The sequence below is a fragment of the Heteronotia binoei genome, chromosome 5 (assembly GCF_032191835.1).
Source record: "Heteronotia binoei isolate CCM8104 ecotype False Entrance Well chromosome 5, APGP_CSIRO_Hbin_v1, whole genome shotgun sequence".
NCBI classification, from domain to species: Eukaryota; Metazoa; Chordata; class Lepidosauria; order Squamata; family Gekkonidae; genus Heteronotia; species Heteronotia binoei.
The window spans coordinates 51,179,969-51,196,297 of NC_083227.1; the positions used below are offsets into that span (position 1 = coordinate 51,179,969).

Sequence of the window (16,329 nt, forward strand, 5' to 3'; positions counted from 1 at the left end):
AATATAAGTAATAACTAGCAACTTGTGTTGAAACAGGAAGTAGTAGCCAATGCAGTTGTTTCTGTGCAAAATCTTGTGGTCATAGAAGTTCGCCCTCTTAAGTGCATGAGTGAGAGCATTTTGCTGTTGATGAAGCTTCCAGGTTTTTTTTTCAAAGGTAGACACATATAGAACAGTGTTATATAATCTAACCTAGTGGTTACAGTAAGTAGCATGGATCAACATGACCAGATCATCTGAATCAGAAGAAGGAGGGAATAACTTCTGGAGTTAACCTGAGGAAACCAGCAACAACACTTTATCTACTACTTGAACTTATTTCTCAAAAAGGTGATATATGCTTCTAAAAGGTTCAGTATAAGGCATTCTAGTGCATAAACGATAATATTCATCCTGTCTAAAGTGAGAAATCAGTCTCCTGCAAACATCACCTCTGCCAACCAGTGGCGCCTCCATTTTGTCTTGACTCATTGCCAGCTTCTTCTGCCCCTTTCACTTGACCACCAAGTGGTGCACTCCATGAACATGTGTGATTTGATGCAGAGTTTGGAGGGAGTCCATGTAGGAAGCCCTGACTTGGATAGGCCAGACTAGCAGGGTCAGCTCGCCCACTAGGCAAATTGGGTGATTCCCTAGGGCGCCAAGAGGCGAGGGTGGCAAACTGGGCTCTCGCCGCTCCCCGGTGCCCCAGGCAAGCGCTTAGCTTGCCTCCCTCCTCCCCCGCCGCTGCCGCCGCTAGCCTCCTGTCGGCTGCCCACCCACCCCTGGCGCGGTGTCCCACCCACGTCCCCCCCAGCGCTCAGTTTGCCTGTCCGCTTGCTTGCTCCCTCCCCCCTGCTCGTCGGCTAAAAGTAAGCTTTGCTGGCTTCACAGCTTGCGCCTGTTAATTTTGTCTCTTAACGAAATGTGCAGGCTGCAAAGCCGGCAAAGCATACTTTTAGCCGGCGAGCAGGGGGAAGGGAGCGAGCGGTGGCGGGCAGGTGAGTGGAGCGCTGGGGGGGGGGGGGGCGGGACACCGCACAGGGCGGGCGCCAGAACATGGCGTTCGAACTGGTTCTGGCATTGCAACTGACATGTGGGGAAGGGAGGGAGGGGAGGGTGTGTGGAGCCATGGGGGAATCGTGGGGAGGGCCAGGCAGCAAGTCTGCCTAGGGCGCCCCAGGGCATCGGGCCGGCCCTGTAGGCTAGCCTGATCTCATCCTGAATAGTCTTTGGATATATGCATTGGTCCTGAATAGTATTTGGGTAGGGTTTGCAACGTGGAGGCAGACAACGGCAAACTACCTCTGAATGTTTCTTGCCTTCAAAACTCTGTATAATAGCCATGAGAGCTGCAAGTTGACAGCATATACCACCACCACCACCACGTGGAAATCATGTTGATCTGAGTTTGTTTGTGCACTGCGACAGAGCCATGAAGTGCTGGATCCTAACACAGACATCTCACAACCTTATGGATTTGAATTTATTTTTATTAATTAGATGTTTTAGTCGCCAAAGGGTCTTGTGGTGACTTACAGTATTAAAACCATATAAATAAAATAAAAACATTAAAATAAATAAATATAAAATATCAACACCAAACTATTAGAATATGTGGCTAGCACTGTGCCACTAATAAAAACAGCCTAAATATGTTGGAGTATCCTCCAAAGCCCAACCTAAACCATTTGACCTTGCATGCCCTGTGAAAACTAAACAAGTTCGGTAGGGCATGGGTGTCAGCCAGGAGTGCATTCCACAGGGTAAGGGCCACAACTGAAAAGGCCCTTCCCCTGGTGATAGCTCACCAGCCATCCTGGGGCCAGGCACCTGCAGTCTCTGAAGCAAGAGCTACTGCAGTAGTCCAGTTTGGAGGCAACTGTTGTATAGACCGATGTGGCAAAGTTTGACCCAACCAAATAATGTGATGTGTGATATGATGCTGGCTTTCCCCAGCATGTTTTGAATCCATGATTTGTCACGCATGTTGCTGTGCCATGATTTTGGCAGTGGGGTTCATCAGCATGACTTGATGAGTAAGCTGATAGTGAATTTCAAGGACTCTGTAAAAATTATGAGATGCTGTCTGGGGAGAAAACTTTGAACTGTGATATAATTGTGAGTTTGAGTTTTAAAATAATATGAATTCTCAGTGGTCCATGGAAAGGCAAGATGCCACTTTTGCTCACCTTTAGGAAGAAAGCTAGGTGGGAAAGGGTTTGGAAAAAACCAAACATTTTGAATTTTTTTCGTATTTTGTATACTAGCTTCAAATGTTTTTGTCAACCAATTTTCCTTTGAAGTCATGTTAATAATTTCTTCCTGCAATATGTGTGTAACACTGCAAAATTGCAAGCGCCTATTGTAGAGGAGATTGTGCAAGGGTTAAGTGGAGGTCAGAACAATCCCTCATCTTTTAAAGTTCTAACCCTTTTTCTTGTTCGAGGTAGCCACCTCTCTACAGGCAGAATGTTTTCCCTTCGCTGTTGCTTCTTTTTATTAACCCCGAGTAAGCCAGAGGGCGGCCAATCTGGCGCTTTCTGCCTCCATTCATGCCTTTTGACAGATGAAAAGCCCAGCTTTGGCAGAACAGGGAAATTCTTCCAGGCAAGTCCCGCGTTCACTGTAGCCCATTGGCGGATCGGCGCGAAGCGATTTAAATATTAAATGAGACCTTTTAAGGCAAGATCTGCGGCTGACATTTGGGAAGGGAAGGTGTTCGCGCTAGCGGTGGGGGCGGGAGATGAGTTACAGGGACGGGTTTCGTTTCCTGCGCGCTTCCTCTTCAGCCTCCGTTCCTGCGCTTGACGTGAAAACTTTTAAGGTGGGAGGGAAGGCGGCCGCTAGTTTTTTAAGGTGGCCTCTCGAGATGGGAAAGCCGCCCACCCGCGCGGAAGGCGGCTGGGGAGCCAAACGTAAGGATTTGGGGGGTGGTTTTGTCAAGCACCACGCAAACCCGGGGGGCGGGAAACGGAGAGCGACGGCATTGGCCCAGCCAGGAGCCTGGCTGCGGGGGGAAATGTGCTTGTCTCTACAGAGTCGCATTGCTCCGCGGTTTTCAAAGGAGTACGGGATATAGTGTATATATATGAGCTGCAAGGTGCCACTTGTTTACTTCTCCTTGAAATTGTAAGTTTTCGTGTGCTCTAAACAGACTTCATCAGACTTAAATTCTGAATAAAACTTAGTTGGTCTTAAAGGTGCCCCTTGTCTACTGCTTTGTTCTATAGCTTCAGACCAACACGGCTGCCCACTTGGATCTGTCTCTTTAAGAGCCTGCCTCTTTCGTGAGGAAAGGGGGCGGGGGAGGCCGTTATGTACCCGGACCTCTCCGAGTCCTAAAATAACCAACTTCCAGTGAAGTTTCTGGAGTTGAGGGACGGAGGGGGTGGGGGAAGAAAGGGAAAGCGGGCTGCGTGGCTGGCCTAAGAGGGAGGCGAGGAGCGAGGTCTCCACGTCAGGCAGCAGATGAAAGAGCTTTGGTTTCTCGGCGGTCCCCGATGATTCCGGCTGGGTGCTGCTTCCCCGCCAGCCGCTGCGAAGAAGGGAAGGCTGGGGTGAAGAGCGGGAGCGGGCCGGGGATCGACTCGCCGCCGCCGGCCCCGAGCGAGGTTAATGGGAAGCTGGAGACAAAGGCGATGCGAGGCCTCATGTGGCAGCCGCTACCCGGCCAGGCCGGCCCCTAGGAGCGGCGGCCGCCAATCTGCTTTCCCAGGCGGAGGAGGGCAGACTCGCCCGGGCGCTTCCTTAAGCGGCGGCGCCACCTTAAAGAGCCTGATGACTTTTCTCGTTACATTGTAGCAGCGGAAAGAATGTCGGCGAGGGCCGTGGCTGACGTCAGAGGGGAGCAACGCAGAGCGGCGGCGGCGGCGGCCAGCAGGCAGCAACAGCGGCGGCCCCGGCACGGCGGAGGAGGGGGAGGAGGAGGCGGCGGCGAGAGCGGCCCCGCCAGCACGACCATCACCACCACCCCCGCCAGCACGACCCCCGCCACCACCGCGGCAATGGCGACTGTCGGGGAGCGCAGGTCCTTGCCCAGCCCGGAGGCGATGTTGGGGCAGCCCTGGAGCCACTGGGTCGATGCTGCTAAACTTCACGGGAACGACGGTGAGCCGAGAGAGGATCCCCTTTTTCTTGGGGGGGGGAGGGGGCGAGATGGGAGAGGACCTTCCTGGGAGCAAAGGGTTAACCCAGCTGGTTTTCTGCGAGGGAGGGAGGCATCAAGGGGGCTCTCCAACCTCCATCCGTCTCTATGGCTCCCGGGGCAGGAATCTGTCCCAGACCCAGAGATTTGACAACCAGGCGGGGGTGAGCAGGTAGGTGGAGATTCTTGGTTAACCCTGATCAGCCCCACCCCCCTCTCACCTGGCTTGTATCTGAGGTTTTAGGACACGTGAGCAGTCCTTGATGTGTCACTGGCAGGGTTTTCTCCACAGTCTTTCTGCTCAGGTATATGAATTTAACCTTTTTTTTTAGCATAGATTTCAGGAATATCATGGTACACCTTGCTCACCTCCTGCATCCCCCAGTAGTTTGACTGAACCCAAAGGGTAGTGGCATATTTCCAGGCACATTGTTCATGTGGAGGATGCATGCTTTGCTATAATTCTGGTTTACAGGTGTCTACTGTAAAACCTCTTGGGCCAAGAAAAAAGAAATCCCATCAAAGAAATTACTTGGTAGTTTGGGAACCAGTGTATGGCAATTCAGAAAACCAGAAAATAACTGTCTGACTGCCAAGTCAATGCAGTTGTCACTTTTTTCATCTGATACAACTTTTCATTCATTCACATGTTTGTGTGAGCCATTCCCTTGGGCAACTGGGTTGCTCGGTGCATGTGTGAATGAAAACATTGAAATGTTATAGAATAGCAGCCTATACAGGTATGCTCATGGCATCTACGAATCCAGTGTTTCTTATGTGTCACTTAGGACTGTGGAGCACTCTGCCTTAATCGTAAATGCTTAATCCAGCAGTATTGGTTTCTATCTATCTAAGAGGAAACAAGTTAATAGTTTGCTGTTATGTCTGTGGCAGAGATAGTTCTACTGTTTCGTCTACTGTGAGTTTTCGTTACCTTGACTGCCTTGTTAATTAGAGGTGTGTATGGGGGGGAGGGCAGGGACAGAACAGTTGTACTATACATTTTTTGTACCAGGTGTCCTTACAATGGATACACTAGACTTAAGGAATGTAAAATTGCAATGTACCACATTATTTGCTGTTCAGCCGCTATTCCATAAATATACCATAAATTGACATTTTCCTTCTGTTGTTGCAATCTAGGGGCAGCCTTGGAAGAAAATTTCAAGGAGTACGGGAAAAACCGCGAAGCAATGCGACTCTGTAGAGAAGGTGAGTCTACACAGAGAGGTATCCCACTGTTTAGGGAAGTTAATGAAATAAATGCATTCTCTAGAAACATCTCGTGAAGGCCTGGATTTGCGACCCCAGCCTGTAATGAATGTGAAAAAGTTGGTTTGACTCAGCGGTTGGTTTCTGTCTGAAATTGTCACCATGCATTTTATTATTTGTGTTTAGGAGAAAGTAACAATCCAAACAATCTTGGTAAAATTAGGTGTGTTCATGGTTGAGCATTGTAAACATTTATGTTACAATTAAACAGGGATCAGACAGAACAGGAGTGACAGCTGTCAGGCCATGTCCCACATGATAATTTGGAATTCTGTATGGATCTGTATTGGCCCTACTTTATGGTCAGGCGTCCTTGCATAGCCCTGGACAGGCTTAGGAAGTGTGTGTGTGTCCAAATGCTATTAATTAGAATCCTCCACAGGATATAGGGGGATAGTTGATTGTCTTGCTTTCTGGGATGGGAAAGAGGCAGACCTAATGTCAAGAGGTCCATTACTTGTGGCTTACTTTTTAAGAAGTGCTTGGTCATGACCATGGGTTTTTTCTCCCTGATATTTTGATCAGAGCCATATTTAACCATCAGAAAATACAAATGAACATCAATATTTTTTTCTGATGATCTAAAGAAAGTTCATGTTAGAGCCCTACACACTGAAGCCAAGTAGGAAGAGGGAGAGAAGTGCAGAAACGGCATGGTTATCATTTGGGGTATTGTGTCAGTTTGAAAGGATTAAAAAGCCAACTCTCTTCCATTTGGGTAAAACTCTGTTGTTGTTGGCTAGTTGTGACTGTTTATTAGCCTTACCTAGAGGTAGCACTCTGGGAAACTAGTAATGTGTAGTATTTTTAGACCAGTGGGTTTTTTAAAATGAGTTGTAATGGTTACAGTGACTGCCATGTTAAGTATTTTGGCAATTATGGAGAAGGAATGAATCTATTGATGTAGTCAGTTCCAGCTTCTTCCCTGTCATCCTGAGGAATCTTTAAAGTGTTTTTAAGGCAGATATGTAGAAAAGTACCTGAATGTGCATGAAATCTGTACCAATATATCATTTCCCCTACATATATACACTTTCTAGAAGGTTATGTGCTGGGCATTCTCACAAGAAAATTGGCTCATTACTTTTAACACATTTAAAGGAGAGCTGAAGAGCCACATAGAACTGAAGGCTGGGGATCAGTGAAGCACCATGAGCTACTTTGCAGGTAATCATTGACACAGCAGTCTTTAGCACTGGACTTTAACGTGCAAATAGTCTGAGCCCTGGGGATAGACCAAGCTTGTATTGGGGGAGGTGAACCAGAGACAGGTGGTGAACAGTTGAAAAGGAGTCTCAACTTTGGAAAAAGAAATTTCATTACCTACTGAGGTGGCACTAATAGAATGTATATAATTTTACAGCATTTGTAGTTCTTCTTTAAAAAGGCTTCAAATAATAAAACATATATAAATCAGTATTAAAGATAGTACCTCAGTTAACAAATGGGCCATTCTGAAAGTTCTTTTTTACAAAACTTGCAGGAGAACAGTAGCGCAAACATTTTCCTAACATGGTCTGTAAAATTGTTCCACTAGAGAGGAGCCACAGCGGGAGTGGGGGGACACTTAAGCACAGGGTATGTTAGATCTTACTTATCTGCAGGAGGAGATCTTCAAAAGGCCTTGTTCAGGTAAACAGAGCTGTAATAAAGCATAGTGAGAAAAACAGTTGTGTAGGTACTAGGCCATGAAGGACTTCGTAGCTAATAACAAGCTCCTTGCATTTAATCTGGAAAGTAAGTAATTGCAAAATGGGTGCTATGTGATAAATCCACCATGTTCCTCATGATAATTGAGCTGCAGTATTTTGCTTGAGCTGAAGATTCCCAACAGACTTCAAGGGCTGTCCCACGTAGAGCACATTACTGTAGTCTCATCTTGAGGTCACTGTGACATGGATCCATATCATCAGATTGCATGGGTCAAGCCCTAACTTCCATGCCTGGTGAAAATGGAGGGCAGCATTTTTTGCAGCAACAATGCTAGATAAGATAAAACCTCAAGATTCCAGAGTCAGCAAGGGTCAGTGGTACCCTATCAAATGTGGAGAGCATAATACTATCCAGCTCACTGACCGGAATCACTTCCACGTTGCCTGAATTTGATTTTGCTTGTTTGCCTTTAGTGTCTTAATCATGGCAATCAAGCACTTATTTAGCAAGGTTATGGCAGCATCAGGTGGCTTAGGCAAAGAAAGAGTTGGTTATCAGCACAGTGTGATGACACCCTGTTCCAAAACCATGGGTGGTTTCTCCCAATGATCTTATGTACAAATGATAAAACTTGAGTGATAGCAATACCCACTTCCAGAGATTTGGAGTTGTGCTGGCCAGTTACTGGGTAGTTTGTAATAGTAGATCAAACATGTCTGCTTTGTGTAGGTTCACAAGACACCGTGGTCTGCAATTCTAATTTGCAAGGCAGGGGCGAACCATTGTTTGCCAGTTCAGCTGTAATGGAAAGCTACAGTTCGCCAAAGCCAGGAAGTAACTAATCTTGCAGTACACAAGGGGAGGAGGAAGAGACTGCATGAGTGAGCCTGAGGCTCCTTCTAGACTTGTTTGCATGGTGCCAAAACATAGCTTGGCATTACGTCCCAGCCTTGCCTAATGACGCTCATGGCCTGCCTAGCTTGTACAGCCTTGGTGCTGTAGCTGTACAAGCAGCACCTGGAAAATATCTATAAATTTACTGACCTTAACAGAGCCAAGATCAATAAACCGAACTCTTTCAGGGTAAACAAAACATGCAGACATAGAGGGAGCATATTTTCAGGTGCCTGGTTGGGTGAGATTAATGCCAACTCAGGTTGTTTTCTAGCTGGACTGCTACCTAAATGCTGCTTCACTGTTCATACGTGCTGTTCATTGCAGAAGTCTTTGATTTTTTGCTTCTTTTTTACATGCATCATGGGAAGGAAGCTGTCCTATATGCCTTTATGGAAGGGAGGAGGAAGATGGGGGATGAAATGCACTGATGGAAGTGATACTCAGACCATTAATTTCTCTATGAATTATTTGGGCCTTGTGGCAGGGCTGTCCATTTGAGTTAGCATCCGTATCAGTGCTACCCTGGTATCTTCCAGTGCTGGTTAGAATGCATTCAGGTGCTCTCCTAGAACTCTGTAAATGCAAGTGCCCCAAGATCAGGATAATTTCTTGTCCTGAATACTCTTATCTTAAGAAACAGGCAGTATTTTTAGGATAAACAAACAAAACACTGCAGTCAGTATGTAATTAATTCATGGCAATGGCTGCTAGGTTAGATGGCTTGAAAATATGTCATATTTGTAGAAGATAGCTTTATGCATTGTTATTTGATAGCAGCTGCCTCTGAAATATCAAGAGTCATTATGTCAGGAGAAAGTTCTCCCCGTCATATCCTGCCTGCAAGTTTTACTGGAATATCAAGCTGGCCACTTTGACAGAGATGCTACACTAGATGGACGGATCAGTTTATTTCTTTATTGTTTTTCTTCTTAAGAGTCTTGCTCTAGAGAGCTTACAATTAAAACAATCTAGCAGTACTGAAAGAAAGCCATTAAAGAAAACAGTGAGCAGCATAAAAACTATCCATAAAATAGAGGAAAACCATGAAAAAGCTGTTAAGATAAACCCCCTAATTAAAAGCCTGGGTAAAAAGATGTGTTTTGGCCTGACACTAGAAGTAAGGAAAGTAGGCACCAGGCAAGCATCAAAGGGGAGGGCATTACAGAGGCAAGGTGCCACCATAGAAAATGCCCTGTCTCTAATTGCCAGCTGCCTTGCCTCTGCATAGAGACCAGGGCTTGAGAAACAGATTTTAACAGGCAGGTTGGATAATATAGGAGGAAACAGGTCCCAGAAGTAGAAGCTACTACCTTTTTTGAGAGAAGCTGGACTTTCCTTATATATTTATTTATTAGCTTATTTTATAGCCTGCCTTTCTATCTGAGACTAAAGGTGGCTTATGTGGTGCAAAAGAATGCAGTCAAATAGCATAGGAGATCTAATAAACCTTGTAGCACCACTGGGATTACAAAATTAGAGAGTGCAAAATATTATTAGATACGTTAATGTAATTTGTTAACTTTTGTTTCATCTTTTCATCTTTTGGGGTTTGGTTTTGTGTTTGAGATTTATTTTTTTGGGGGGGTGGTCTTGTTGATACTAGTCACTTCCAGGCTGTTAATTTATATTTAGCATTCATGTTGATTTGGGGGTGGTTTAGAGTCCTTTACATCTTTACAACAACCCTCTAAGGTTAGGGTCATATCAACTCTGAAGAGCAGATGAGGACAAATTAAGGCTGAGAGAACAGGTTTGTCTAAAGCCATTTAGTGAGATTGTGGCACAGATGTGATCGAAACTCCCTAGTTGGTAGCTCTCTCTGTGTTAGTCACCATGCTATACCAGTTATGTGTGTTTAATGTAATGTAACATGGCAATATTATAGCAAAAGCTATTTTTTTAGAAATGAAATCCAAGAAAACAGTTTTTTCCCCTTACAAGTATTTAAAATGAACCAAATGTTTTGTTTTTGTATGACATTAGAAAATAAAATATAAAATCAAAGTGAATTTCAGTGTTTGTGTTTTTTTAGAAAATGGTTATTTTTAACTGTAACTGAAAACTGGACAGAGAGCTTTTTGTCTCTGAGCACTTCTTTTGTAGCTCAGTTTGCCAAGCTTTTGTGTAAAATATTTTATAAATAGGTAGCTATAATAGGTGGATTAATTGGCACGTAACTAACTTGTGCTTAATGCATTCGTTTGCTTTTTCCTTGTTGCTCCCATCATTTTCCCTGTGCCAAAAACATCATGCAAATCCCCACTGAAATTAATGAGTAATCCACAATGGCTGTGCTTCATGAGTTTGAGTTTGTATTTTAATTGTTGCTCATTTTGATAGACAGCAGTAGAGGCAAGACTAGGACTTTGAATATGGGCTGATTCTCATGTTGCATTTTTGTATATAGAAAAGCATGTTGTGTCCAATGTGGCTATGGCCATGCAAGTGTTTGTCTTGCAACCTTTTGGGAAGTGATGCAGATATTTGCTTTCTGATGCATATGTCATAATTTGTTTATCTGGTTTAGGCAGTCTCTTAGTGAAGAACTGGTTCTTGAGGCAGTTTTTACAAGGTTAAGAATAAAAGTCACAGTGACAAGTATCTTAAAATATGAAAACCTAGGACAACCAGAAGACATTTTAAACAGTAGCAAATATATAGAAGAACATAGATTTGGAGAGCTCTGCCTGCCCCCTGGCTCTTTTGTTGTTTGCAACTTATAGTATAAATAGTGTAAATATAGCAGTAAAAACATACTCCTCACGCATCCAGTTAAGTGAAATCTGTCTTACAAAAGCTTTCACTGGAATAGGTTTTATTAGTCTTGGAAGTGCTGTTGGACTTCTGTTTTATTAGAGAGCAAGAAAGTCACAATCCTGTATAAATATGAATCTCCCTATACAGAAGAGTAACTTGAGAGTTGGGCTTGAAATGGTCAATCAGCTCAGCTTCACTGCAGTTTTTTTTGTTTTTAATACTTCCTGGCAAAGGTTTAAGTCAGGGGTGTCGAACATTTCTTATGAGGGCTGAATCTGACATAAATGAGACCTTGTTGGGCTGGACCATGGTGGATCGAGCCATGTGTGTACCTATTTAAGATTAGGTAGCAGAGATATAAATATTATAAAGGACACAGGCAAATACAAGTAAAGATACTTTAAAAACAAACAAACCTTAAAACATTAGCTCTCATTGGTTATAAAGGTGCTTTCTTTGTACTTCTCCCATGGGATCCAGGGAACTGGGCAAAGGAAGCTCTAGCTCTTTCCTTCCTTCCCCAGGGGATGAGGCGGGGAAGAAGCCTCAGCCAATAGAAGGAAGAGAGGCTTGGCTCAGTAGCTCTGCTGTGCGATTGAGAGAGCCTGGCAAGCTATCCCTCCTTCCCTTCCTCCCCAAGGGGGGAGCCTCAGCCAGTGAAGAAAATAGGGGTTTTGCTCTGTAGTTCCTGTTCAGTTGAGCAAGCCTTGCAAAGCAAGCTATTATGCAGAAGAAAGCAAGAGAGAGGGAGAAGGAAGCAGATGACAGCCAGTTGCTTGTAGGCCTGATAGGAGCCTTCCGGTGGCCTGATTTGGCACCTGGACCACATGTTTGATACCCCTGGCTTAAGTAGCAACCTCAGCTCGCTTTGGCACAATTTTGAACATAAAAACAGGTTCCTGGTTTTCTTCCTTTTAACATAATACTTGTATAAAGATTAGTGATAATGGTGTATGTCTAAAACTGTTAACATATATGTACAGAAGCTAACTATTGTATTTTAAGATTCCTTCCCCACCCCAGAAATACAAAAATATTTTGGAACCAGATATTTTTAAGAATGCAGAATTCAGCATAATTTCAAAATTGTTCAAATGCTGATCCTTTTTTGTATGTATATTTTCCCATGAATATATTCATTCTGCGTTAAAGCCCTGAATGCTGTTCTGCTGAAGGTGTTTTTGCCTCCATTCCATTGAAGTGAATGGCCCTAAGTAATTAATACTGAGTTTGTGTAGCATTAATTAAAATTGAATATTTGAGTTATCGTTTCTGGAGGGCCTCCCCCCCCCCCCCAATGTGATTTTGGCATCTCCAGAACCCATGCATGTACTTGATCATTTAGAGAAACAACATTGCTTTGGGATATCTTTTTGTGAAAAAGCTTGTGTGGTGTAGTTTCTCATAAGGTCTGCTGTCGTCCTTGGTTTGAGTCTTTGTTTCCGCTGCAGTTATGGTGGGTGATCTTATGCAAACCATTCTTTTGGATCCCATGGCGGATTTTCACAGAGAGAAGGAAGGGGAGGCATTTTTGCTGAGTTTCCCCTCCTGCTGCAATGATTCTGCGGTTTCCCTTCCCCAAAGAGCAGCATTTTGGTATTTTGGCCTGCAGTGAGGAGGAGGAGGTGAAGAAGTCTCACTCCATAGATTGAAATCCCTTCCATCCGCAGAAGCCTCTGATAGATCCAAGCATGTCTTTGCCTAATCACAGTCTACATGCATGGGGTATCTTCAGTAAAATGTTCTTGAAACAATCAGTGTAAGTTTCAGGAGAAAGAGGGAATATTTGGGTAACTATATCTGACAAATAGCTTACCAGCCATTCATTATTTGGCTTGGAGTACGGCTTTTCAGCTAGTTCTTGATCTTATTGCGGTTTCTCTTAGCGTAGTTTCTTTAGTCTTACTGAAGTGCATTATGCAAAGCTTTACCACCAGCCTAACTGGTGTTTCCCTGTCCACAGTAGTGTCCATATCAGCTGCACAGTTTCCTTCTTTAAAGGCAGCAGAGTGATTTACCATGGTTCTAGTTGCATCTTATTTCCATCACAGCAATTTTTAGGGCTTTTTTAAAATCATGATTCAAATTAAAGTTTAATTTTCTAAGCAGCAGCCTGTTACACAATGTAAAACAATGCAGTAGAAGCAAACAGGAATAAGGGGGAAAGGCTTCTGAATGCAAAGCAGGTCTCTTGCTTTCTTTTTCTGCTAGTGGATCTTCTCAGTGTTGGCTATAATCCTCAGGCAGAGGGCCCTTCGGTTCATGTCTTTGGGCATGATCAGACTTTAAGTATCTGTAGTAGAGGAGAAACAAACTCAGCCAGGTCTTCCTAGCCAGCTAATATGACATCTCCCATTTTCTCAATCTGAGAATGTCTATTATTATTGTTTATTTATTATTATTATTATTTTTATTTTATATCCCACGCTCTTCGCAAGTGGACTCAGGGTGGCTAACAGTCAGTTTAAAACAATTCAAGAATACAGTTTAAAACAAAAAATCTAATTATTTAAACTATTTATTAGCCACCTTTCTACCTTGCAGAACTCAAGGCAACTTTACAATATAAAAAAACAGATATAACAAACGTAAAAGACAATAGTTTAAAGCAGGGGTGTCAAACATGTGGCCCGTGGGCCAAATCAGGCTCTAGAGGGCTCCTATCAGGTTCCCAAGCAACTGGCTTTTGTCTGCTTCCTTCTTCCTTTCTCATGCTTCCTTGTGCATCTCAACTTGTTTTGCAAGGCTTGCTCAATCACACAGGCGCTGCAGAACAAAGCCTCAATTTTCTCCATTGGTTGAGGCTCCTCCCCCTCCTTGTCCCCTGGGGAGGGAGGGAAAGATCCAGGGCTTCCTTTGCCCAGTTCCGTGATCCCATGGGAGAAATACAAAGAAAGCACCTTTAAGACCAACAAGTGCTAATGTTTTAAGTATGTTTTATTTAAAGTTTTTTTTAAAAAAAAATCTTTAGTTATGTTTGTCTGTGTCCTTTAAAAAGTTTATATCTCTGCTCCCTAATCTTAAATAGGTATGCACACAGCCTGGCCCAACAAGGTCTAATTTATGACATATCTGGCCCTCATAACAAATGAGTTTGATACCCCTGGTTTAAAGTCTCAGTTAGGACTGCTGATAAATGAAATGCAGTCCTAAAAAAAACTTGTCAACTGTTTCCTGAAGATCACAAAAGTAAGGGGGCCAGGGACACCACCGTAGGTAGGGAGGCTGTTCCGTAATGGTGGGACTGGCACCACATATGCGCTCTCTTGTGTGACTACCAGCCAAGCTTCTTTGATCGGTAGGACAGTCAGGAGCACCTCTCCCTGTTATCTTAATTCCCAAACTGGAACATATGGGAGAAGATGGTCCTTCAGATACCCTGGTTCCAAACCATGTAGGGGTTTCAAGGACAATGTCACGTTCTCAGGGTGCAGGCAGGCAGGAATCCAAAGCCAGTCCAAGGTCAAAGTCCAGGAAGTCAAGCAGGAGCCAAGTCACCAATGCAGAATCACAAACCGGAATCAGAAGTCAATGTCCAAAAGCCAAAAGGTCAGGGTGCCGAGGAAATCAAGCATGTCAGGATCAGGAAGGAGCATGGATGCAAGCCAGAGAATAGACTTGTTGCTTCCACAAGGTTACCAGGTCCTGGGTGGGAGCTATATGAGAGTCTCAATCACCCTGCTCCCTGGGTGGCAGTGACTGTTAGAACTCAGGGCTGAGAGATCTGAAGCATCGGCGTGCCTCATGTTTTCGCTCTGAAAGTTCTTTCCGGAGTCTGCTTCGAACTCTTGAGATGGGAGGAGGAGAGCTTGGAGGAGATTGATCGTCAACAGCTGACACTGGTGCCTGAAAAGTGATTGATGGGCCAGCTGCTGTTTGTTCAGCTGAGGAACTGACTGGCAACTCTTCCAGGTCTATTAACCCTTCCAGCGCCTCCTCATCAGGGCTCATGACAGACAAAGCCAACAGCTTGAATTAGGTCCCAGAATGTGATCTCAATACTCAGTTCAACGCATTATCCCCTTTGCCGTGCTACCTCACTATTATTTTAGGTTGTCTAGTGGCCACTAAATATTTTCATTGCACCATAAATGCTTATGGAATAACGAGAAAGTGTCCTGGGGACTAACTTTGTGACCATAAAATAGTGTTGCAATATTTTTACATAAAATTGTGTGCCATTTTTTTCTGGATGGGAATTTAGAATATCATTGTCCAGTATCCGTACTTTACCCTTCTGATCATCTCTGAGTGGCTATCAAAAAGAACAATATCTGCAGCTCAACAGTGTTAAACTAAACAAACTTATCCCACAATCAACAACAAAAAAAGAATACCCCTTCAGAACTTTTACGATCAGCCACTGTTTTGTCACTCAACAGGTATAACACCTCTGCTTTTTTCAGAATTCCTTAGTCCAGAAACCCTCAACAAAAAGTCCTCCAGAGCAGCCAGATCTTACAGGCTTTCTAGGAAACATAAGAAGGAAACCACTGAAGGAGCCTGAGGTCTGCTGGACTCCCTGTGAAGAAAAGCTGGCAAAGAGTTTGTTGAATTGATCCAAGTGTGTCACAGGTTTTTACTTAGAGAGGCCATTCTGCAAGAATCCTAGGTCATGAAGAGCTTAAAGGTAAAGGTAGTTCCCTGTGCAAGCACCAGTCGTTTTTGACTCTGGGGTGACGTTGCTTTCACAACGTTTTCATGGCAGACTTTTTACGGGGTGGTTTGCCATAGCCTTCCCCAATCATCTATACTTTCCCCCCAGCAAGCTGGGTACTCATTTTGCCGACCTCGGAAGGATGGAAGACTGAGTCAACCTGGAGCCAGCTACCTGAACCAGCTTCCACTGGGATTGAACTCAGGTCATCATGAGCAGAGGGCTCTGACTGCAGTACTGCAGCTTTACCACTCTGCACCATGGGGCTCTTCATGAAGAGCTTAGAAGGAGTAATTTTGAGTGGAAATGGGAAACAAATTAGAAGCTAATGCACTTGCATCACAATTGGTGTTAAATGGTCATATCATCCTACCTTGATAAGCAGATAGGCAGTTACATCTTGTATCAACTGAAGCTTATTTGCTTTTCTGCTTTATTTGAATCCTGCCTTCCTTGCCAGTGGAGAACCAAAGCAACTTACACCATTCTCCTGTTTTCCATATTATGGTTAGAATGAGAGCATGTGACTGACCCAAGGTCACCCAGCATGCTTCCAAGGCAGAGCAGGGATTTGAACTTCGGTTTCCCAGATCTAGTCCAACACTCTAGTCGTTACAATGCACTAGCTTCCAAGTTGTATTTCAGGGTAGAGTGGTGTAGATCATGTTACTGTAATCTGGTATATTGATAAAGATATCACCACCCCAGAGTCAAAAGTCTAGAAGTGAGGATAATTCCCTAACAAAGTCATTTGTACAAAAAAGGACTCTGATGCAACTTTTATTTCTTGTTCAAAAAGCAGCTGTGGTTCTAATTTAGTTTCAAAGGGTAGCTGTATTGGTTTGCAGTAGAATAGCTAAGTTTGAGTGGTTCTAACAGCCCTCAGTGCTGTTTGTACTCAGGAAAGCCAGTCCCCTCTGTTTCAGCTTGTTCTGCCACTCGAAATACCACTTCCTTACCTTTGCTA

At 44.1% G+C, this 16,329-nt stretch overlaps 1 protein-coding gene across 5 annotated transcripts in view; it reads left to right on the forward strand.

The window, feature by feature from the left end:
• ATXN7 (ataxin 7) overlaps positions 1–16,329 on the forward strand; it is a 185,287-nt gene that overhangs the window by 77,355 nt on the left and 91,603 nt on the right. For all 5 annotated transcript variants that reach the window (XM_060239452.1, XM_060239456.1, XM_060239454.1 and 2 more), the window contains 2 exons: positions 3,784–4,089; positions 5,270–5,338. In XM_060239452.1, the coding sequence (XP_060095435.1) occupies positions 3,784–4,089; positions 5,270–5,338 (375 nt within the window). The remainder of the gene's footprint in view (positions 1–3,783; positions 4,090–5,269; positions 5,339–16,329) is intronic.